The sequence below is a fragment of the Bufo bufo genome, chromosome 9 (assembly GCF_905171765.1).
Source record: "Bufo bufo chromosome 9, aBufBuf1.1, whole genome shotgun sequence".
In the NCBI taxonomy this organism is placed as follows: domain Eukaryota; kingdom Metazoa; phylum Chordata; class Amphibia; order Anura; family Bufonidae; genus Bufo; species Bufo bufo.
The window spans coordinates 214,120,761-214,138,705 of NC_053397.1; the positions used below are offsets into that span (position 1 = coordinate 214,120,761).

Genomic DNA, 17,945 nt, shown 5'->3' on the forward strand with positions numbered 1-17,945 from the left:
AATGGAGCATAATGGATGGATACAATGTTGCCTATATTTGTGTATTCATTCCGCCACATAGAAGAAGGGTTGGATACATTTTTGAGCTATTACTTGCAGCCATTTCAGTCCTATGAATCCATTGTGTAGCGAATTGTAACTCCCATTTATAATTTAAGAAGTTGGTTAGACATAGTGCAGGGAACCTGCGTGTGATGGACGCTTTCTTTTCATTCTGCTCTCCCCATGGTACTAATTAACGTGAAATACAGTACTATGCTCCAGAAACGGCTTTCTTTAATTGTCAAATTATAAAAGACAGAACTGGCTATCTCGCTAGCTGGCGTATTAAGTCAATATAGCTATTTATTCTGCTCTGTAACTTCTCAGCGCTTGTGTTTCGGGTCTTTCAACAGTAAATCATTTGCTGTGCCGGTAGAGTTTCGGTAATTAAACGCTATCACACTGGCTTCACCCAATAAACAGATTCTGAAATGCGGTAACTTCTTCTTTCCCACATCAACATCAACCTTGTTTTCTTTTTGTGCTTCACTTTGTTACATTTTAATATTTTTTTCCCCCTCATTCATTGCAAGCACTGGATTTAAGAAAATGTAGGCAAACGTTATCTACTGCATTAGACTCCGTCCATCAGGTAGGCCACACCTTAAGACTGCTCCTCTACTGATATGGGTATTATGTGTGCACTACTATGACTGTTACTGTTATATGGACCCTAATATTGCTTTATACAGATTTGATTCATGGTCATACTGTTATATGGATACCCATGTACGGGAGCTAATTCATATATAGTTGGCACTACTATGTGGTAGTTATGGCATTCACTATTAGTAATATTGAGTTATTAACCAGACATATTCACATGGTGGTAGGCCTACAGAAAGCTTTTTAACCAGGGCTTGAGATATTTTACCCTTTCACGGCATCCAGCATACAGGTACGGTGGATGTTAGGTCTTTACATGTTGTACCTTTTACAAAATGTCTGCGATTGGTAATAACACCAATCACAGACATTTAACCTCTCAGATACTGTGGTCAATTGTGATCACCTCATCTAAAGCTGCTCTCCCCGGGAGTGCTGCACTACCGAGGCCTGAACTGCTCCCCCATGCGGAGATCAGACAGTCATTCATTGTCTACAAAAGTGTAAGTCTCTATGAAGAAACCCATGCTATTTCAATTGTAGTTCTTATGGAGCCCTGCAGGTGGAAGGGCACAATAAGAACATAGCGAATTTAGCCTTCATTGAAACAATAATTCATTGCAATGTAACGCATAAATGATCTGAAGATCACATATTCAAACTCCCTGGGGGTGTTTTAAAAAAGTAAATAAAATAAAAAAAAGTCTAAAAAAGAAAGGTTTTTAAAATATGAAAAAATATTAAACTTAACATTACTCCCTTTTCCCATACTAAAAATAAAAATAAACTATATAAAAAATATATATATACTGTATCATCGGCATGTTCACATCCCAAAATGCCCAAACTATTAAAATATATACTTATTTACACTATACGGCCTTACAGAGAATTTTTTTTATGAAAAGTGATTAAAAAAAAGCCATACACACCCTAAAATTGTATCACTGAAAAATATAGCTCACCCAACAAAAAAATTAGCCCTCACACAGCTCTATAGATCTAAATATAAAAAAAAATATGGCAATGAAAAAGAATAATTTTTTCCAAAGTTTTTACTTTTAAATGTTAAAACACAGGCAAAACTACTGTATATAAATGTGGTATCATTATAATCGTAAAGACCCAGAGAATTAAGAGAAGAGGTCAGTTTATCGCATAGGAGAAAGATGTAAAAACGAAACTCATAAAAATGTGGTCCACATTTGGAATTTTTTTCCCAGCTTCCTAATACATCGTATGCAATATTAAATGGTGCCATTAGAAATATAACTTCTCTTGTAAACAACAAGCCTTTATATTACTATGTGACCATAAAGATTAAAAAAGTTATGGCTCTGAGAAGGCAGGGAGTTAAAAATGAAAACACAAAAATGGAAGGTTTCTGAGTCGAGATGGGCTTAAACTATGTACAGATGTAGCAAAGTTTAACTTGACACTTGATGTGTTAAATGCCTAGTAGCAGCAAACTTTAACTTGACATTTCAGTGTCTATTGTTGTGTTGTCATCTGAACATTTGCTGCAACTGTGTTTTTAAGGTGCTTTGACTTAACTTAAACCTTGCTACCTCTGTATCTGACTGTCACGGTCCCTCCCGTGACAGAGGTGAGAAGATCGGATAGACTTGCTGCATGTGAGGCTATCTTACAGGTCTCTCTGTTTTTTTCTTTGTATGTTGTTGTTTGGCGGGATCTCACCTCTCCTCAGGTGCCGCTCGTTATCAGTGATGAGGCTATTTAGGTCTGCCTCACACTGCTTGATATTTCCTTGGGAGTTGCTAGAGCTTGTTTGTCTTGGATCTCCTGCTTCTCCATTCATCTTAAAGCTAAGTTCAAGTTGTCTGTTCTGTTTGTTGTTCTCTGGTGTGTTTTGGTTCTAGGCTTCAGGGAGATGCGGGTTTCTTCATCTAGGAAGGAACCAGCTGTCTTGTCTCCTGCTACCTATCCTAGGGCTCGTAAGTTTTAGCAGGGCATAGGTATCCGGCGTTTGAGCATTTCCACCATCAGGATCTGCTCATACTGGCAGGAGTTAGGGAAAGGCCTAGGGATTGCTAGGAGGTCACCATCCCTCTTCCTTAGCTTTTGAGGCCTAGACTGTTGTCTATTTCTTTTGTGTGTATCTGGTATTTTCCCCTTCCCCATTACCCGTGACATTATCAACCGCAAAAAATTTTTTTTTGCATTTGTGTATTTCAGTGCAACTATGGATACTGTTTCTGCACTGGTTGATCGTATGCAGTGGCTGTCTTTGGAGGTAGCTGACCTCCGTACGGCCGTTGCACAATTTCAGAGACCACAGGCGGTGGGTTCCTACAGCGGGAACCAAGCCTGCTCTGAACCTAAGGTTTTCCGGGGGAAGTGACAACTTTATTCGGTTCAGGGAGTCGTGCAAATTATATTTTAGACTACGTCCTAACTCTTCTGGGGACGAGAGTCAAAGAGTGGGGATTATTATTTCATTACTTAAAGGTGACAGGCTTTCTCTTTGCCAACCGGATCACAATCCCTCTGGTCGGTAGATGAATTTTTCAGAGCTCTGGGAGTTATCTACGATGACCCAGATCAGGTTTCCCTGGCCGAATCTAAGTTGCGTGGTTTGCGGCAGGGAGAGCGTTCTGCAGAGTCCTATTGCTCTGAATTTAGGAGGTGGGCCACTGATACGGAGTGGAATGACCCAGCTCTCCGTAGTCAATTCTGTCAAAGGCGCGGCATTTCACGAAAATCCAGAATCATTGGAGGCTGCTATGTCTCTAACGGTACATATTGATAGATGCCTGACGGAAAGATCTAAAGTTCCTTTCGCCCGGGACGTACTATTATATGGGGGAGCGGCCTCTTCTGACACTCTGCGTGAAGAGACACTCAACCTCATGTCTGGTGATGAGCCAATGCAATTGGGGCAGGTCACTCCTGGACCAGGTGATAAAACTTTAGGGTTAAGAAAAGACTTTGCTTTTTCTGTGGTAAAGGAGGACATTTTGTTAACGTATTTACTTATGTTAATCATCAAGGTGAAAAGAAAAAAAAACTGAATGTGTTTAATCCTCTTCTCACTCTTGGTAGTGTGGTTGGGGAATCTGAGAATGTACTTTTGTCATTTACCGGTAGTACCCGATTTCTCCTGCCTGCCAAGGTGGTGCTAGACTCGAAAACTGTGGAAATTGAAGTATTTATTGACAGTGGGGCAGGGGTTAATCTAGTGGAAGGCCAGTTTGTCCGTATGCATGGTTTGACAACAAGCGCATTAGACAAAAATAATTCTGTGTTTGCGATTGATCCGCCCCTCTCTCTCAAAAGTGTCCGTCTCAAATGTTGCAGGACATTCGCCCGAAGGTGGGAGATTCTCATATTGAATCCATTTCATGTTTTGTGCTGGAGGGTTTGCCTGCTCCTCTGGTGCTAGGTTTACCATGGTTAACCAAACATCCAAATCACCAGTGGCTGCAGGGTTCTTCTTTGTTAAAAAAAGGATGTAACTCTTAGGCCATGTTTTGAGCTTAATCGCATCACTATCCTAGATGCCTATCCCCTTCCTTTGATCCCAGATTTATTCAATCAGATTGTAAGGTATTCGCTAGATTGGATTTGAGGGGGGCATATAATCTGTCAAGAGTCAAGGAAGGGGACGAATGGAAAACGGCCTTTAATACTCCTGAGGGTCATTTTGAGAATCTGGTCATACCTTTTGGTTTGACCACTTCTCCTGCTGTTTTTCAACACTTCATCAATAACATCTTTCATCATCTGGTGGGCAGGTTTGTGGTGGTTTATCTGGATGATATTTTAACTTATTCCCCTGATATGGAGACGCATGAGCAATCACGTGAAACAGGTGTTACAGATCCTAAGAGAGAATAAATTGTATGATAAAATGGAGAAGTGTGTATTTGCGGTCCAGAACTTCAATTCCTGAGGTACCTACTCTCATCTGTGGGTTTTCGTATGGATTCGGAAAAAGTCCGTACTCTGTTGGACTGGGATCGACCCGAAGATCTGAAGGCACTCATGCGATTTTTGGGGTTCACCAACTACTACCGTAAATTTATCTTGAATTGCTCAACTGTTGTTAAACCTTCAACTGATATGACTAAGAAAGGCGCAGATTTCTCAGTCTGATGTGAAGAAGCATTACATGCTTTTTCAGTGATAAAGGAATGTTTTGCTTCTGCTCCTATTCTGGTGCAATCTGATGTGTCACAACCATTCATTGTGGAAGTTGACGCATCAGAGGTAGGGGTTGGAGCAGTCTTGTCGCACGGTCCTTCTCCTAGCAAATGGCGCCCTTGCTCCTTTTTCTCTAAAAAACTCTCTTCTGCCGATAGAAATTATGATGTAGCTAATAGAGAGTGGCTGGCCATTAAATTGGCTTTTGAGGAATGGCGTCATTAGTTGAAAGGAGCGATTCATCCCGTTACGGTAATTACTGATCATAAAAATCTGGCCTACCTGGAGTCGGCTAAACGTCTGAACCCAAGGCAGGCCAGATGGTCGTTGTTTTTTACTAGATTTCATTTCATTGTCACTTATCGTCCTTGGATTAAAAACCTCAAAGCGGATGCCTTGTCACGTAGCTTTCCTGGGGGAGAGGGGGGGATTTGGAGGATCCTGCTCTGATATTGGCTGATGGTGTGGTTGTATCCGCCCTTTATCCTGAACTTGAGGTAGAGGTGTTGGAGGCCCATGGAGAGGCACCTGATTCCTGTCCTCAAGGGAAGTTTTTTGTCCCTTTGGAACTACGACACAAAGTGTTTAAGGAACATCACAATACTGTTCTTATGGGACACCCTGGGAGCAGATCCACTATGGATCTCATTTCCCGGTGATTCAGGTGGCCAGGGTTACGTAAATGTGTTGAGGGCTATGTGGCAGCTTGTGAGACTTGTGCGCGTGCTAAGGTGACTCATACTCGGCCTTCAGGATCTCTACTTCCCATCTGACCCTGGACTCATTTGTCCATGGACTTTATCACAGAATTACCTAACTACTCTGGAAAAACTGTGATTCTGGTGGTTGTTGACCGCTTCAGCAAGATGGCGCACTTTATACCATTATCAGGTTTAACTAATGCCAAAACTCTCGCTCAAGTGTTTGTCGATAACATTGTGAAACTTCACGGCATTCCCTCTGATGTGGTGTCTGATAGAGGGACTCAATTTGTTTCCAGATTCTGGAAGGCATTCTGTACTCATCTGGGGGCACAATTGTCCTTCTCTTCTGCCTTTCATCCTCAGTCGAACGGACAGACTGAGCGCACTAACCAGAATCTGGAGACTTATTTGAGATGTTTTGTCTCTGAGAATCAAGAAGGGTGGTCTTCATTTTTGTCGTTGGCCTGGTTTGCCATAAATAACCGTAGACAGGAGTCCACTGATAAGTTGACGTTTTTTTGGTGCATATGGGTTCCATCCGCAGTTTGGCACATTTTCTGGTACTGAGACTTCTGGTATACTGTATCTGAAGAGGAAAGATTCTCCTCTTCGTTGTCATCTATTTGGCGGAAGATTCAAAAGAATCTAAATAAAATGGGCAAAAAGTATAAATGTATGGCTGACAAGAGACGTATGAGTGGTCTGGACCTGAGTGTGGGTAATTCTGTGTGGCTGTCCACAAGAAACATTAAGTTGAAGGTTCCCTCTTGGAAGGGGGCCAAGGTTTATTGGGCCAAACAAGATCTCTGCCATAATTAATCCGGTGGCTTTTTGTATTGAACTTCTGCAGGCTTTGAAAATTCATAATGTGTTTCACAAATCATTGCTTAAAAGATATGTTGAACCTGCTGAACCGTCCTCCCTGCCACCCCCTACCGTCATGGTGAATGGTAATCTTGAGTTTCAGATTGCCAGAATAGTGAACTCATGTATTCTTCGTGGATCTCTTCAATATCTCGTACACGGTCCAGAGGAAAGAATGTGGGTTCCGGCGACCAACGTGAATGCCAGTCGCCTTGTGAAAGCCTTTCACAGGGCGCATCCTGATAAGGTTGGTCCTGGGTGTCCGGAGGTCACCCGTAGAAGGGGGGGTACTATCACGGTTCTCCCATGACAGAAGTGAGAAGATCGGATGGACTTGCTGCACGAAAGGCTATTTTACAGGTCTCTCTGTTTTCCTCTTTGTATGTTGTTATTTGGCAGGATCTCACCTCTCCTCAGGTTCTGCTTGTTACTGTATCAGTGATGAGGCTCTATTTAGGTCCGCCTCACACTGCTGACCATGCGGCTGATATTTCCTCTTGGAGTTGCTAGAGCTTGTTTGTCTTGGATCTCCTGCTTTTCCATTCATCTCAAAGCTAAGTTCAAGTTGCCTGTTCTATTTGTTGTTCTCTGGTGTGTTTTGGTTCTAGGCCTCAGGGAGACGCGGGTTTCTTCATCTGGGAAGCTGCTACCTATCCTAGGGCTCGTCAGTTTTAGCAGGGCATAGGTATCCGGCGTATCAGCATTTCCACCATCAGGATCTGCTCATATTGGCAGGAGTTAAGGAAAGGCCTAGGGATTACTAGGAGGTCACATCCCTCTTCCTTAGCTTTTGAGGCCTAGACTGTTGTCTATTTCTTTTATGTATATCTGGTGTTTTCCCCTTAACCATTACCCGTGACACTGACAGAACACAGAATACTCCTGTGGACTATAATTTATCTATTTTTATTTCACACACAGACATAGAAAGAATAGGATGTTCTCTACCATTAAGACCAAGATAGTTGCAACCTGTTGGGTGCTCATTGATCTTCACCGGGAACTTTGCGGCCAATAGAATGTCTCTCTTTAATGACCATCTACTCAACAACGTAGATCAGAACCATACAGCGAATTGTCCTTTCTCCCTTTCAGTAGGACATATCTATAGATCTCACATCACGTAGAATAAATGATCAGCCTGACATTTAATTTTTTTTTAGATTCCTACCCAAAGAACTTACAAAGATCTAAAGACCAATCTTGTCATATGTTCCCACGTTCTAGCTGAAAAGGATGACATTGACGTGCCCCCGAATTCACGGAACCATTAATGATGGGTTTGCTCCATGAGATAGACAAGTAGTTCATCATTAATATTTCTTTCCAACAATAGCATCTGCCTGGCACCCAAGTCTATGTAAAAAAATAAAATAAAATGACCGCCTTACTGCCAATTGGACTTTTTCTCAAAAAGAAAGAAAAAAATCAATCGAACCTTCCTACCCTTGTCTTGAATGTGATATAAAGCGGGGGACACACACAAGGTCCTTAACAACTTCAGATCCAGCAGATCATATCTATATCTTTTGTTCCATTTTTTTCAAAAACATTGTGTTGATCACCTTAGTGCTCATATTTTTTGTATTATTTGAAATCTTATATCCTCATTGACAGAAACCCCATTTTTTCAAGACTTTTTGTACACGTGGGACATTTTTTTCCTTCCTTTTTTCGATTCGTGCTGGAAAGACTTTCAATTAAGAGTGACCTTTAAGGCTTCTACTTTTTGATTCTGGCGATGTTGAATCTGATCTTAAATTAGTTTTTTTTTATCCTGAACACTTTGTTCTTTCTCTTCAGTTATTAGTTTCATACAGTTGTCAGTACCTCGCCTGTTAAGAGCAATAGGAAACATTGTAATAATCCTGAGAAAGGAATAAAGAAAATCTTCCAAGAATTGTCTATTGTGTCACCCAGGAATATAACCAAACTTTACTTTTTTCTTTTCTTTTTATTTTGCGCCTGACCTTGGTAGGCAGGTAAGAAATGCGCTTTTAATTAGATTTTTTTCTTCTTTTCTGAATGCTCACATAAAATGCTGTCTCTGGTCTCACTAAAGACAATGCAAAAAAAGAAGTGGGTACATACATGAATAAAAAGCGTGTTAGCGGGGAGGAAGGGAAGAGGAAACTTCAATGGAGTGTTATTTTGTCTGGATGTTATATCAAGGACGTGCTTATGATGCAAAATGTAACGACAATCTTGTGTATTGTACTTTGGGTCTTTTGAGACGTAAGAAACAACTTTTTTTTCTTCATCCTTTAGAGGTCCTTGGATGTACGTGAAGTGATACTGTGTTTAGTCTTCCACATCTGCATGATTGTTCTTACTATAGGGCTGAATAATCTGAGGAAACCACAAATTTGCTGCTGGCACCCAACTTTATGTTTTGTTTTTTTCTCTCCATAGTCAACTGAAGCTCCATATGTCTGGCCACTGTGCTATTCAAGGGGTTGTCCACTCCTTTATATTGGTAGCCAATACTGAAGATAGGTCATGAATATCAGATCTGTGGGGGTCTGACACCCTGAACCTTTGACGATCAGCTGTTTGGGGGGTAAACCCGGTGCCGGTAGTCGGCACCAGAACTACAGAGCTCCATTTATTGTGTAGTGGACAATGCTGGTTACCATTTACTTCAATGAGAGGAGCCGGTACATTGTGTCCATTACACAATGGATGGAGCTGTGCAGTTCAGGTTTTGAAGCTACTGCAGAGCAGCTGATCGATGGAGGTGCGGAGAGTCAGAGCCCTACCAATCTGATAGTGGTGGCCTATCTAATGTAAAAGAAGGGGGGGCAGCTTCATTAAAAGGGTTCACCAGGTCTATAAAATTGATGACCTACCAGACTCATGGGGAGTCCAATGTTTGTACCCATCGCTGATCAGTTCATTGGGGTGGCCATGGCTTTCCATTAAGGGTGATGGTTGGTATTGCAGTTAGTACTATTCACCTGAATGGGACTGATCTGCTTTGATCTTTAGTGGTGGCTGCGCCTTCTCCTGATATTTACAGTTTTAAAGTGAATTGGACTGAGCTGTAATACCAGGAACAGCCACCACTAAAAGTAAGGTGCTGATGCAGTACTTGATGGAACCCCATGACCCTTTCAATCCTCTAGTTGGTGGTCGTGCCGGACCTCCACCGATCAGATATTAACGCTCTATCCTATCTTAAGAATCAGTTTTGTAGAGTTGGTGAACCCTTTGGTTCGAGTATGCACCATGCAGCTCCATTTCATCTCTAAAATTGCTGGAGATAACCGAGCACTCCTTTCGGATTCTCTCTGCCAGTCTCATGCATCCTCGACTGCCTATCCATTAATACGGGTGGGGGGGGGGCTAAAAACCCTTGTTCTCGATGGAGGTCCCACTCACTGAGAAGTACCCCTTGTTAAAAGGGGTTGTCAAGGATTAGAAAAACAAGGCTGCCTTCTTTTAGAAGCAGCGCCCCATCTTTCCACTGGTTGTGTCTAGTACTGCAGCTCAGCTCCACTGAAATGAATGATGCTAAGCTGTAATACCACTTGTGAACAGGTGTGGCACTGTTTTTTGCTAATTTCTGCAGATTTTTAGAGCAGTATATCTTTTAATCAAATTATTCTGTTTCTAGATTACCCCTTTATGAAACAAATTTTTACAATTCAATTAACTTTCCCAAGTATTATATAACAAAGAATGCATTCATCCTAGTAAGTAGTCTCCCTCCTGTTAGAAAGGCCCAGATGGGTTCCCAGACAGGAGTGAATTAGACGTGTTTTAAACTTTGATGCTTCATTTCAGCGAGCCGTGTTATTTTCACAGTTGTGAGTTTCCCTTTGTATTTGCAGGTGTTTATTCTCTGAGTTTTGCTCGTGGCTCCATAACAGGGAGTTGGTTCTTGCTTGTTAACAAAAAAAATACAGAATTGCAGGTGGTAAATACTACAGTGCTCTCTCACTAAGAGGGAAAATTCTGGTTTTTATCTTTTTTTTTTTTTAACGGGACATGGAAGAAAATATTTGAAACTCTGTCTCGAAAAATCCAAAGCCAAAAGACTAATCCACCATAAACGAAATATCTGTCTTAAATAGGGCTAATATTCCATACTGATTACTTTCTGAATATCTTCATTTGCTTTTTCTCCAAAACCTGTGTATAGCCATTAGCTTCCTGCAGTGGTGGACTAGAGGGAACTGAAGAGCTTACTGCCAACTGTTTATAAATTTAACTCAATCATAAAACAGTATGCAGTGAGCACCTCAGCTCCCCCTAGTGGTGGCTAAGAATATGCAAAATATTATTGCTTTATTCTAGGTCTACATTGGGGATTTGGCTCTCTGTTTTAGAAAAATAAACTGCTGTCTATTAGAAAGACATGCCAAGAAGTTAATCAGCACAGAATGTTGGACCTAAATTTACTCATCTAATATATTTTTTGGGATAATAACAGGAGTTAGAAAATGAGCAAATTTCTGAAAACTCAGTTTATTCCAGTACAACAATAACTGGCAAACATGAGACATGGCTCCCGAGCATCAATAAAAAATCTACAACAGAGCCCTACACTACACCTACCATGTGCAATGTATAATATTAGTGTCTTCTTATGGAGGAAAGGATTCATTGGCTCCCTTCAGTCACCAGGGCTCATGTGTGACTGATGCAGATTGGTCCTCCCTTAGCTTTCCTTTTGGCTTGACATATGTATGGTATGAGGCAAAAGTCTTTGAAAAAAAATAAATGATTTTTATGATACTCTGTCGGGAGATACAGTACAGACCAAAAGTTTGGACACACCTTCTCATTCAAAGAGTTTTCTTTTTTTTTATGACTATGAAAATTGTAGATTCACACTGAAGGCATCAAAACTATGAATTAACACATGTGGAATTATATACATAGCAAACAAGTGTGAAACAACTGAAAATATGTAATATTCTAGGTTCTTCAAAGTAGCCACCTTTTGCTTTGATTACTGCTTTGCACACTCTTGGCATTCTCTTGATGAGCTTCAAGAGGTAGTCCCCTGAAATGGTTTTCACTTCACAGGTGTGCCCTGTCAGGTTTATTAAGTGGGATTTCTTGCCTTATAAATGGGGTTGGAACCATCAGTTGCGTTGAGGAGAAGTCAGGTGGATACACAGCTGATAGTCCTACTGAATAGACTGTTAGAATTTGTATTATGGCAAGAAAAAAGCAGCTAAGTAAAGAAAAACGAGTGGCCATTATTACTTTAAGAAATGAAGGTCAGTCAGTCAGCCGAAAAATTGGGAAAACTTTGAAAGTAAGGGCTATTTGACCATGAAGGAGAGTGATGGGGTGCTGCGCCAGATGACCTGGCCTCCACAGTCACCGGACCTGGACCCAATCGAGATGGTTTGGGGTGAGCTGGACCGCAGAGTGAAGGCAAAAGGGCCAACAAGTGCTAAGCATCTCTGGGAACTCCTTCAAGACTGTTGGAAGACCATTTCAGGGGACTACCTCTTGAAGCTCATCAAGAGAATGCCAAGAGTGTGCAAAGCAGTAATCAAAGCAAAAGGTGGCTACTTTGAAGAACCTAGAATATGACATATTTTCAGTTGTTTCACACTTGTTTGTTATGTATATAATTCCACATGTGTTAATTCATAGTTTTGATGCCTTCATAGTCATGAAAATAAAGAAAACTCTTTGAATTAGAAGGTGTGTCCAAACTTTTGGTCTGTACTGTATCTATACTGCATGTGTCTATTTGTGGCCACTTAGTGGCTGTGATGTGAACTGTCCAGGGTTTTTCTAAAATGCGCTACCATTATATTGAGTTTTAATTGTAATGCATTGGAATTCTTAATGAAATTTAAGGAAAATTAACACATTGGTACCTCTGCACCACCCTATAAGAAGTCAGTGGATTTGTAATACAGATCTTGATTCCATTCCATTGCAACTTTAAATGTAGATAATACAGATGTAGTAGAGTTAACACTCATGCTTTATGAGACGTGTTATCTAAACTGAATGCGTTAAGCAAACACCTTCAATTGGCTTTTGTTTCAAGATAACGCGATGAGTTAAGAAATTTGAGTTCAGAGTTTGTGTGTTAACCCTGCTACATCTGTATGTCTATATGATTTCTTTTTTTACCATTTTCAGCCATTTTAAAATTGACATTTTAGGGGCCAGAAGATCCCTTTAATTTCCATACTCTGCCATTACATTCATGCCTTTTCCAGTTACAGTGGAGTATTCAGCATTTTGTAGCACTGAGCACAGTGTTGATTTCTGTTACAATGCATCTTCCTTGCCTTGAGTGTAAGAAAATGAGAACAATTGATAGATTTTTAGGGGGCTGCACGCTGCATATTCTAAATTAAAGACTTATTTGTGAATGATCATTCATTATGGTAGCGCGGAATAGACATGAATAATTCAATGCGGAGACAGATTTTTCTCTCAATTTGCTTTAGTTTCAACTAAGTCATTGAATCTTACCTTGTGGTTTTCAGACATTTCGCTGTTTGTGTTTTATTATCTGCTTCATGTTTATTTAAAATGGAAGCTTTGATTTTGCTACAAAGTAATAGAAGCTCTGTCATAAATACGAAGTGTGGGCGCATAACATAGAAGACAATTAGAATGCAAGCAGGTGATGGGGAAATGGCAATACCAATTCCTCTTTTAGGTTTCCTTCAGTTTTTGGGAAAATTTTTTGCATGTAAAATCAACTTTTTTACTGTTTTATTTTTTGTTGTATATTTAATTTTTTGGGTATTATTTTTTTATTTAATTTTTTTATTGGAAGACATTAAACACGCGCTTTCTTGACATTTTTCGAATCCAAATACAGACCAGCTTGTGGAAAAAAATCCCATACAGGACATGCTGCTTTTGGAGAAAAAAAAGAGACAAAAACAGTAGAAACACTAGACTGCAATGCAAAAATATCCCCTAAAATACTTTGCGGGTTGTGCATGTTATATTACACTTTAAAATAATGTCTTGCAATATAATAAAGCTTCTAAAATGCATGTGTGAAAACACCTTTAAAGGGGTTCTACAGTTTGTTTTAACTGATGATCTATCCTCTGGACAGATCATAATTTATGGACATACTGGGTCCTCCACTAGCCAATAAATGGTGACATCCCACTAAATAGGGACCCCATTTACTTTTGAATTTCCTAATAGGCTATTCTATAAGGTGGGCTTTCTAAACCAGACTTTCTATTTATAAAAAAAAATTCCCTAATATATTATTGTCAATGAAATTGCTCCTGTGAAGTAATCCCAATAATTCACAACCAGCCAAAGAAAATTCACATTATCCTTGCTATATATCAGTCGGCTATAGATGGTTCTGGAAAACTTTGCATGACATTTGTAACCTTTGTCCATTTGCTCTGTTACAGGGGTGCCAACCTCCAGCACCCCAGCTGTTGTAAAGCTACAACTCCCAGCATGCATACTTCCTCTGCTCTTCTCAGAACTCTCATAGAAATGAATGGAGCATGGTGGGAATTGCAGTTTCACAACCGCTGGGGTGCCAAAGGTTGCGGAGCCTCTTGAGTAACATGTGCCCGTCCGCACCTACCCGACTGTGACCACTGTGACAACCCGCTGCTCTCTGGAGCAACTTCTGAATAAATACTGGATCGCTGGGGGTCTAACTGCTGGACTTCCTATTCCAGAGAACAGAGAGTCCATAGTCTCCTTTAAATGGAGTAATAGGGCTCTGTAACGGATCTCCTGGCACCCCGACCGGGTACCTCCATTGATAAATGCTCCCAGTGCCTCCCGAGGACTCCAAGCACTCCGCTCGACACCGATACCACCACAGGAACCAGGAACAGGAACAGCTCTTACAAGAGCTAGGAGTAATAGCCAGGGGAGTATACAAGTATAGCAATCCCCACACACATGAGACGAGGCACTATGTTGAGTGTAAAGCAGGAACACTTTATTGAGGGCTACCCGCCCGTATTTATGCAGGTCCCCATCTGGTGTACACGCCCCTAGGGGACCAGAAGGAAGACTGTGACACAGGACAGATACGTAGCACTCAGGATACACAGACACAACACATCCCCACAATGCATCATGGTTTCCTCCTCTCTGCCCTGGAGACACCCGAGGAGCAATTCAATTATCTCTCAGGACAAAGGGAAATCACCAATACACATGTGGGAACAACAGGACAGGAATCACCACCCAAACACACAATGTCACACCCTCACAGCAAACACAGACATTAAACATATTCCCAGATAGCTCAAGTCTGAGTGCATATCATTAGGTGAATAGCATTCAGAATGCACAAATACAATAAAATTAGCTATCTGGGTACCATCACATAACATACAATACAATTACACAGACAGATGGTTCTGTCACACACCTCAAAACCCCACATGTCCCCATATGGCTTGGATCTGAGCGCTCAGATGCCACAAACACGGTCAAATCGCCATGGGGTTTAAGTTTTGCATGGGCTGATGAGAGGGCCCATAACTCTGGGGCAAGAGGCTGGCAACCAGGCCCCTCCAAAACCCAGTGGCGAGGTTATTTTCGCCACAGGCGCTGTCAGCCCGCAATGCCATTCAGTTCTATGGGGCTGTTGTACACAATGAACATTTAGGCCCATGAAAGTAAATGGAGTGGTGCACCAATATCCACACTACCAAGTGTTTGAGGTAAGGGACTCGGGGACGTTCCGTTCTTAACATTTCATCTGATATTTATCGCCTATCCTGGAAATAGGTGATATATAATTTTCCGGGGATAACCACGTATTATGAAGTTGCCATGTTTTCCAGACTTCTCATTTTTAATAATGGGCCCTACTTGCAGATTTTTTAAATCTTTAAATAGGAGGTTTTTCTATGGTATATCTCTTAGATGTTCTCATTGGAGACCTTGTAATCCCGTTTCTAACTCTGCAGATTCTTCATTGTACACTGCACTATTTGTTAAGTCTATGTTTTTGTCTTCTCTTAATATCTCTAGGTGCTTCTTGGAAGAAGAGCCATCAAAGGGAGCCTGGTTGAATCGCTCCAGTATTATTTTTGCGGGGAATGACAAGTGGTCCGTGGACCCCAGAGTTTCAATAGCAACAACAAACAAAAAGGAATACAGTCTGCGGATACAGAAGGTGGACATTTTTGATGACGGGCTGTATATCTGCACAGTACAGACTGAACATAGTCCTAGGTCAAAGAATTTTCATCTCACAGTCCAGGGTAAGAAATGCATATATTATATTGTAAGATTGAGTGCAAAGTTATGTAAAGTGCAGATGCAGCAAAATAGAATCTATTCTGTGAGTGACTGTGAATGGTTAACCTGCAGGACCAGTACACATTAGTAGTGTTGAGCGTGAATATTCGAATATCAAATTTTTTTTGCGAATATCGGCACTTCGCTAATTCGCGAATATTTCGAATATAGTGCTATAAATTCGATATTTCTAATATTCATTTTTTTTTTTTTATTGTTATATTTTTTTCTTTCCCACTTCCCTAAAGTTGTTCTTACCTGTCCTTAGGATTCCTGACTTCCTGGCTGCTCCAGTCAGTGCCCGTTGCCGCTTCTGCTGACTTCCGTGCTCATGGAGTGTCCTCATCACCATGGGAACGTCTCCATACTAGAATGTACTGTCGGATTTGAGAATTACGTTGAAATCGCAATTCGATTAATTCAAGTTATAATAATCGAATTGCGATTTCAACCTTGTTTACTATGGTTGGCTTGGTAGAATTAGCGAATATGGCGAATGTATTCCTCATATTCCTCAAAACGAAGATAACGAAGTATTCTCCATCTTCGTTTTAGCTACCTATTCGTCAACTTCGCTAATTCTAGCAATCAAATAGGAAGGTTGACTATAGAGACAGCTGTGTTTAATTCGCTATGCGATTATATTACTTTGCTTCTTTTTCTTTTTTTTATAAATAGAATCATTATAATAATCAAGTATTTAACTATTCAATTTTTTTTAAAAAAAGCAAAGTAATATAATCGCATAGCGAATTAAAATTAGCTGGCTGTCTCTATAGTTAACTTTCCTATTTGATTGCTAGAATTAGCGAAGTTGACGAATAGGTAGCTAAAAACGAAGATGGAGAATACTTCGTTATCTTCGTTTTGAGGAATATGACGAATACATTCGTCATATTCGTCATCTTCGCTAATTCTAGATATCAAACCATTAGTAAAGTAGCCTTAAGTTAAAATCGCAATACGCGATTATTTAAATCGCATTTTAATCGCGATAACTAGAATAATGCCGAATATTCGATTTCGACGAATATGAAACAAATATTCTATCGAATATTCGCGAATTTCGTCGAAATCGAATATGGCACCTGCCGCTCATCACTACACATTAGGATTCCACAAGAAATAAAAAAATAAGCTGACATATCCCACATACTACACCAAACAGTAGAGCTAACAGATCCTCTATACTACACCACACAGGAGAATTGACAGATCCTCTATACTACACCACACAGGAGAGCTGACAGATCCTCTATACTACACCACACAGGAGAGCTGACAGATCCTCTATACTACACCACACAGGAGAGCTGACAGATCCTCTATACTACACCACACAGGAGAGCTGACAGATCCTCTATACTACACCACACAGGAGAGCCGACAGATCCTCTATACTACACCACACAGGAGAGCCGACAGATCCTCTATACTACACCACACAGGAGAGCCGACAGATCCTCTATACTACACCACACAGGAGAGCTGACAGATCCTCTATACTACACCACACAGGAGAGCTGACAGATCCTCTATACTACACCACACAGGAAAGCAGACAGATCCTCTATACTACACCACACAGGAGAGTTGAAAGATCTTCTATACTACACCGCACAGGAGAGCCGACAGATCCTCTATACTACACCGCACAGGAGAGCTGAAAGATCCTCTATACTACACCGCACAGGAGAGCTGACAGATCCTCTATTCTACACCACACAGGAGAGCAGACAGATCCTCTATACTACAGCGCACAGGAGAGCTGACAGATCCTCTATACTATACCACACAGGAGAGCTGACAGATCCTCTATACTACACCACACAGGAGAGCTGACAGATCCTCTATACTACACCACACAGGAGAGCTGACAGATCCTCTATACTACACCACACAGGAGAGCTGACAGATCCTCTATACTACACCACACAGGAGAGCTGACAGATCCTCTATACTACACCACACAGGAAAGCAGACAGATCCTCTATACTACACCACACAGGAGAGCTGAAAGATCTTCTATACTACACCGCACAGGAGAGCCGACAGATCCTCTATACTACACCGCACAGGAGAGCTGAAAGATCCTCTATACTACACCGCACAGGAGAGCTGACAGATCCTCTATTCTACACCACACAGGAGAGCAGACAGATCCTCTATACTACAGCGCACAGGAGAGCTGACAGATCCTCTATACTATACCACACAGGAGAGCTGACAGATCCTCTATACTACACCACACAGGAGAGCTGACAGATCCTCTATACTACACCACACAGGAGAGCTGACAGATCCTCTATACTAAACCACACAGGAGAG

At 41.0% G+C, this 17,945-nt stretch overlaps 1 protein-coding gene across 2 annotated transcripts in view; it reads left to right on the forward strand.

Annotated features, from left to right (window-relative positions):
• NEGR1 (neuronal growth regulator 1) overlaps positions 1 to 17,945 on the forward strand; it is a 505,555-nt gene that overhangs the window by 176,019 nt on the left and 311,591 nt on the right. For both annotated transcript variants that reach the window (XM_040407404.1, XM_040407405.1), the window contains exon 2: positions 15,348 to 15,580. In XM_040407404.1, coding sequence (XP_040263338.1) covers positions 15,348 to 15,580 — 233 coding nt within the window. The remainder of the gene's footprint in view (positions 1 to 15,347; positions 15,581 to 17,945) is intronic.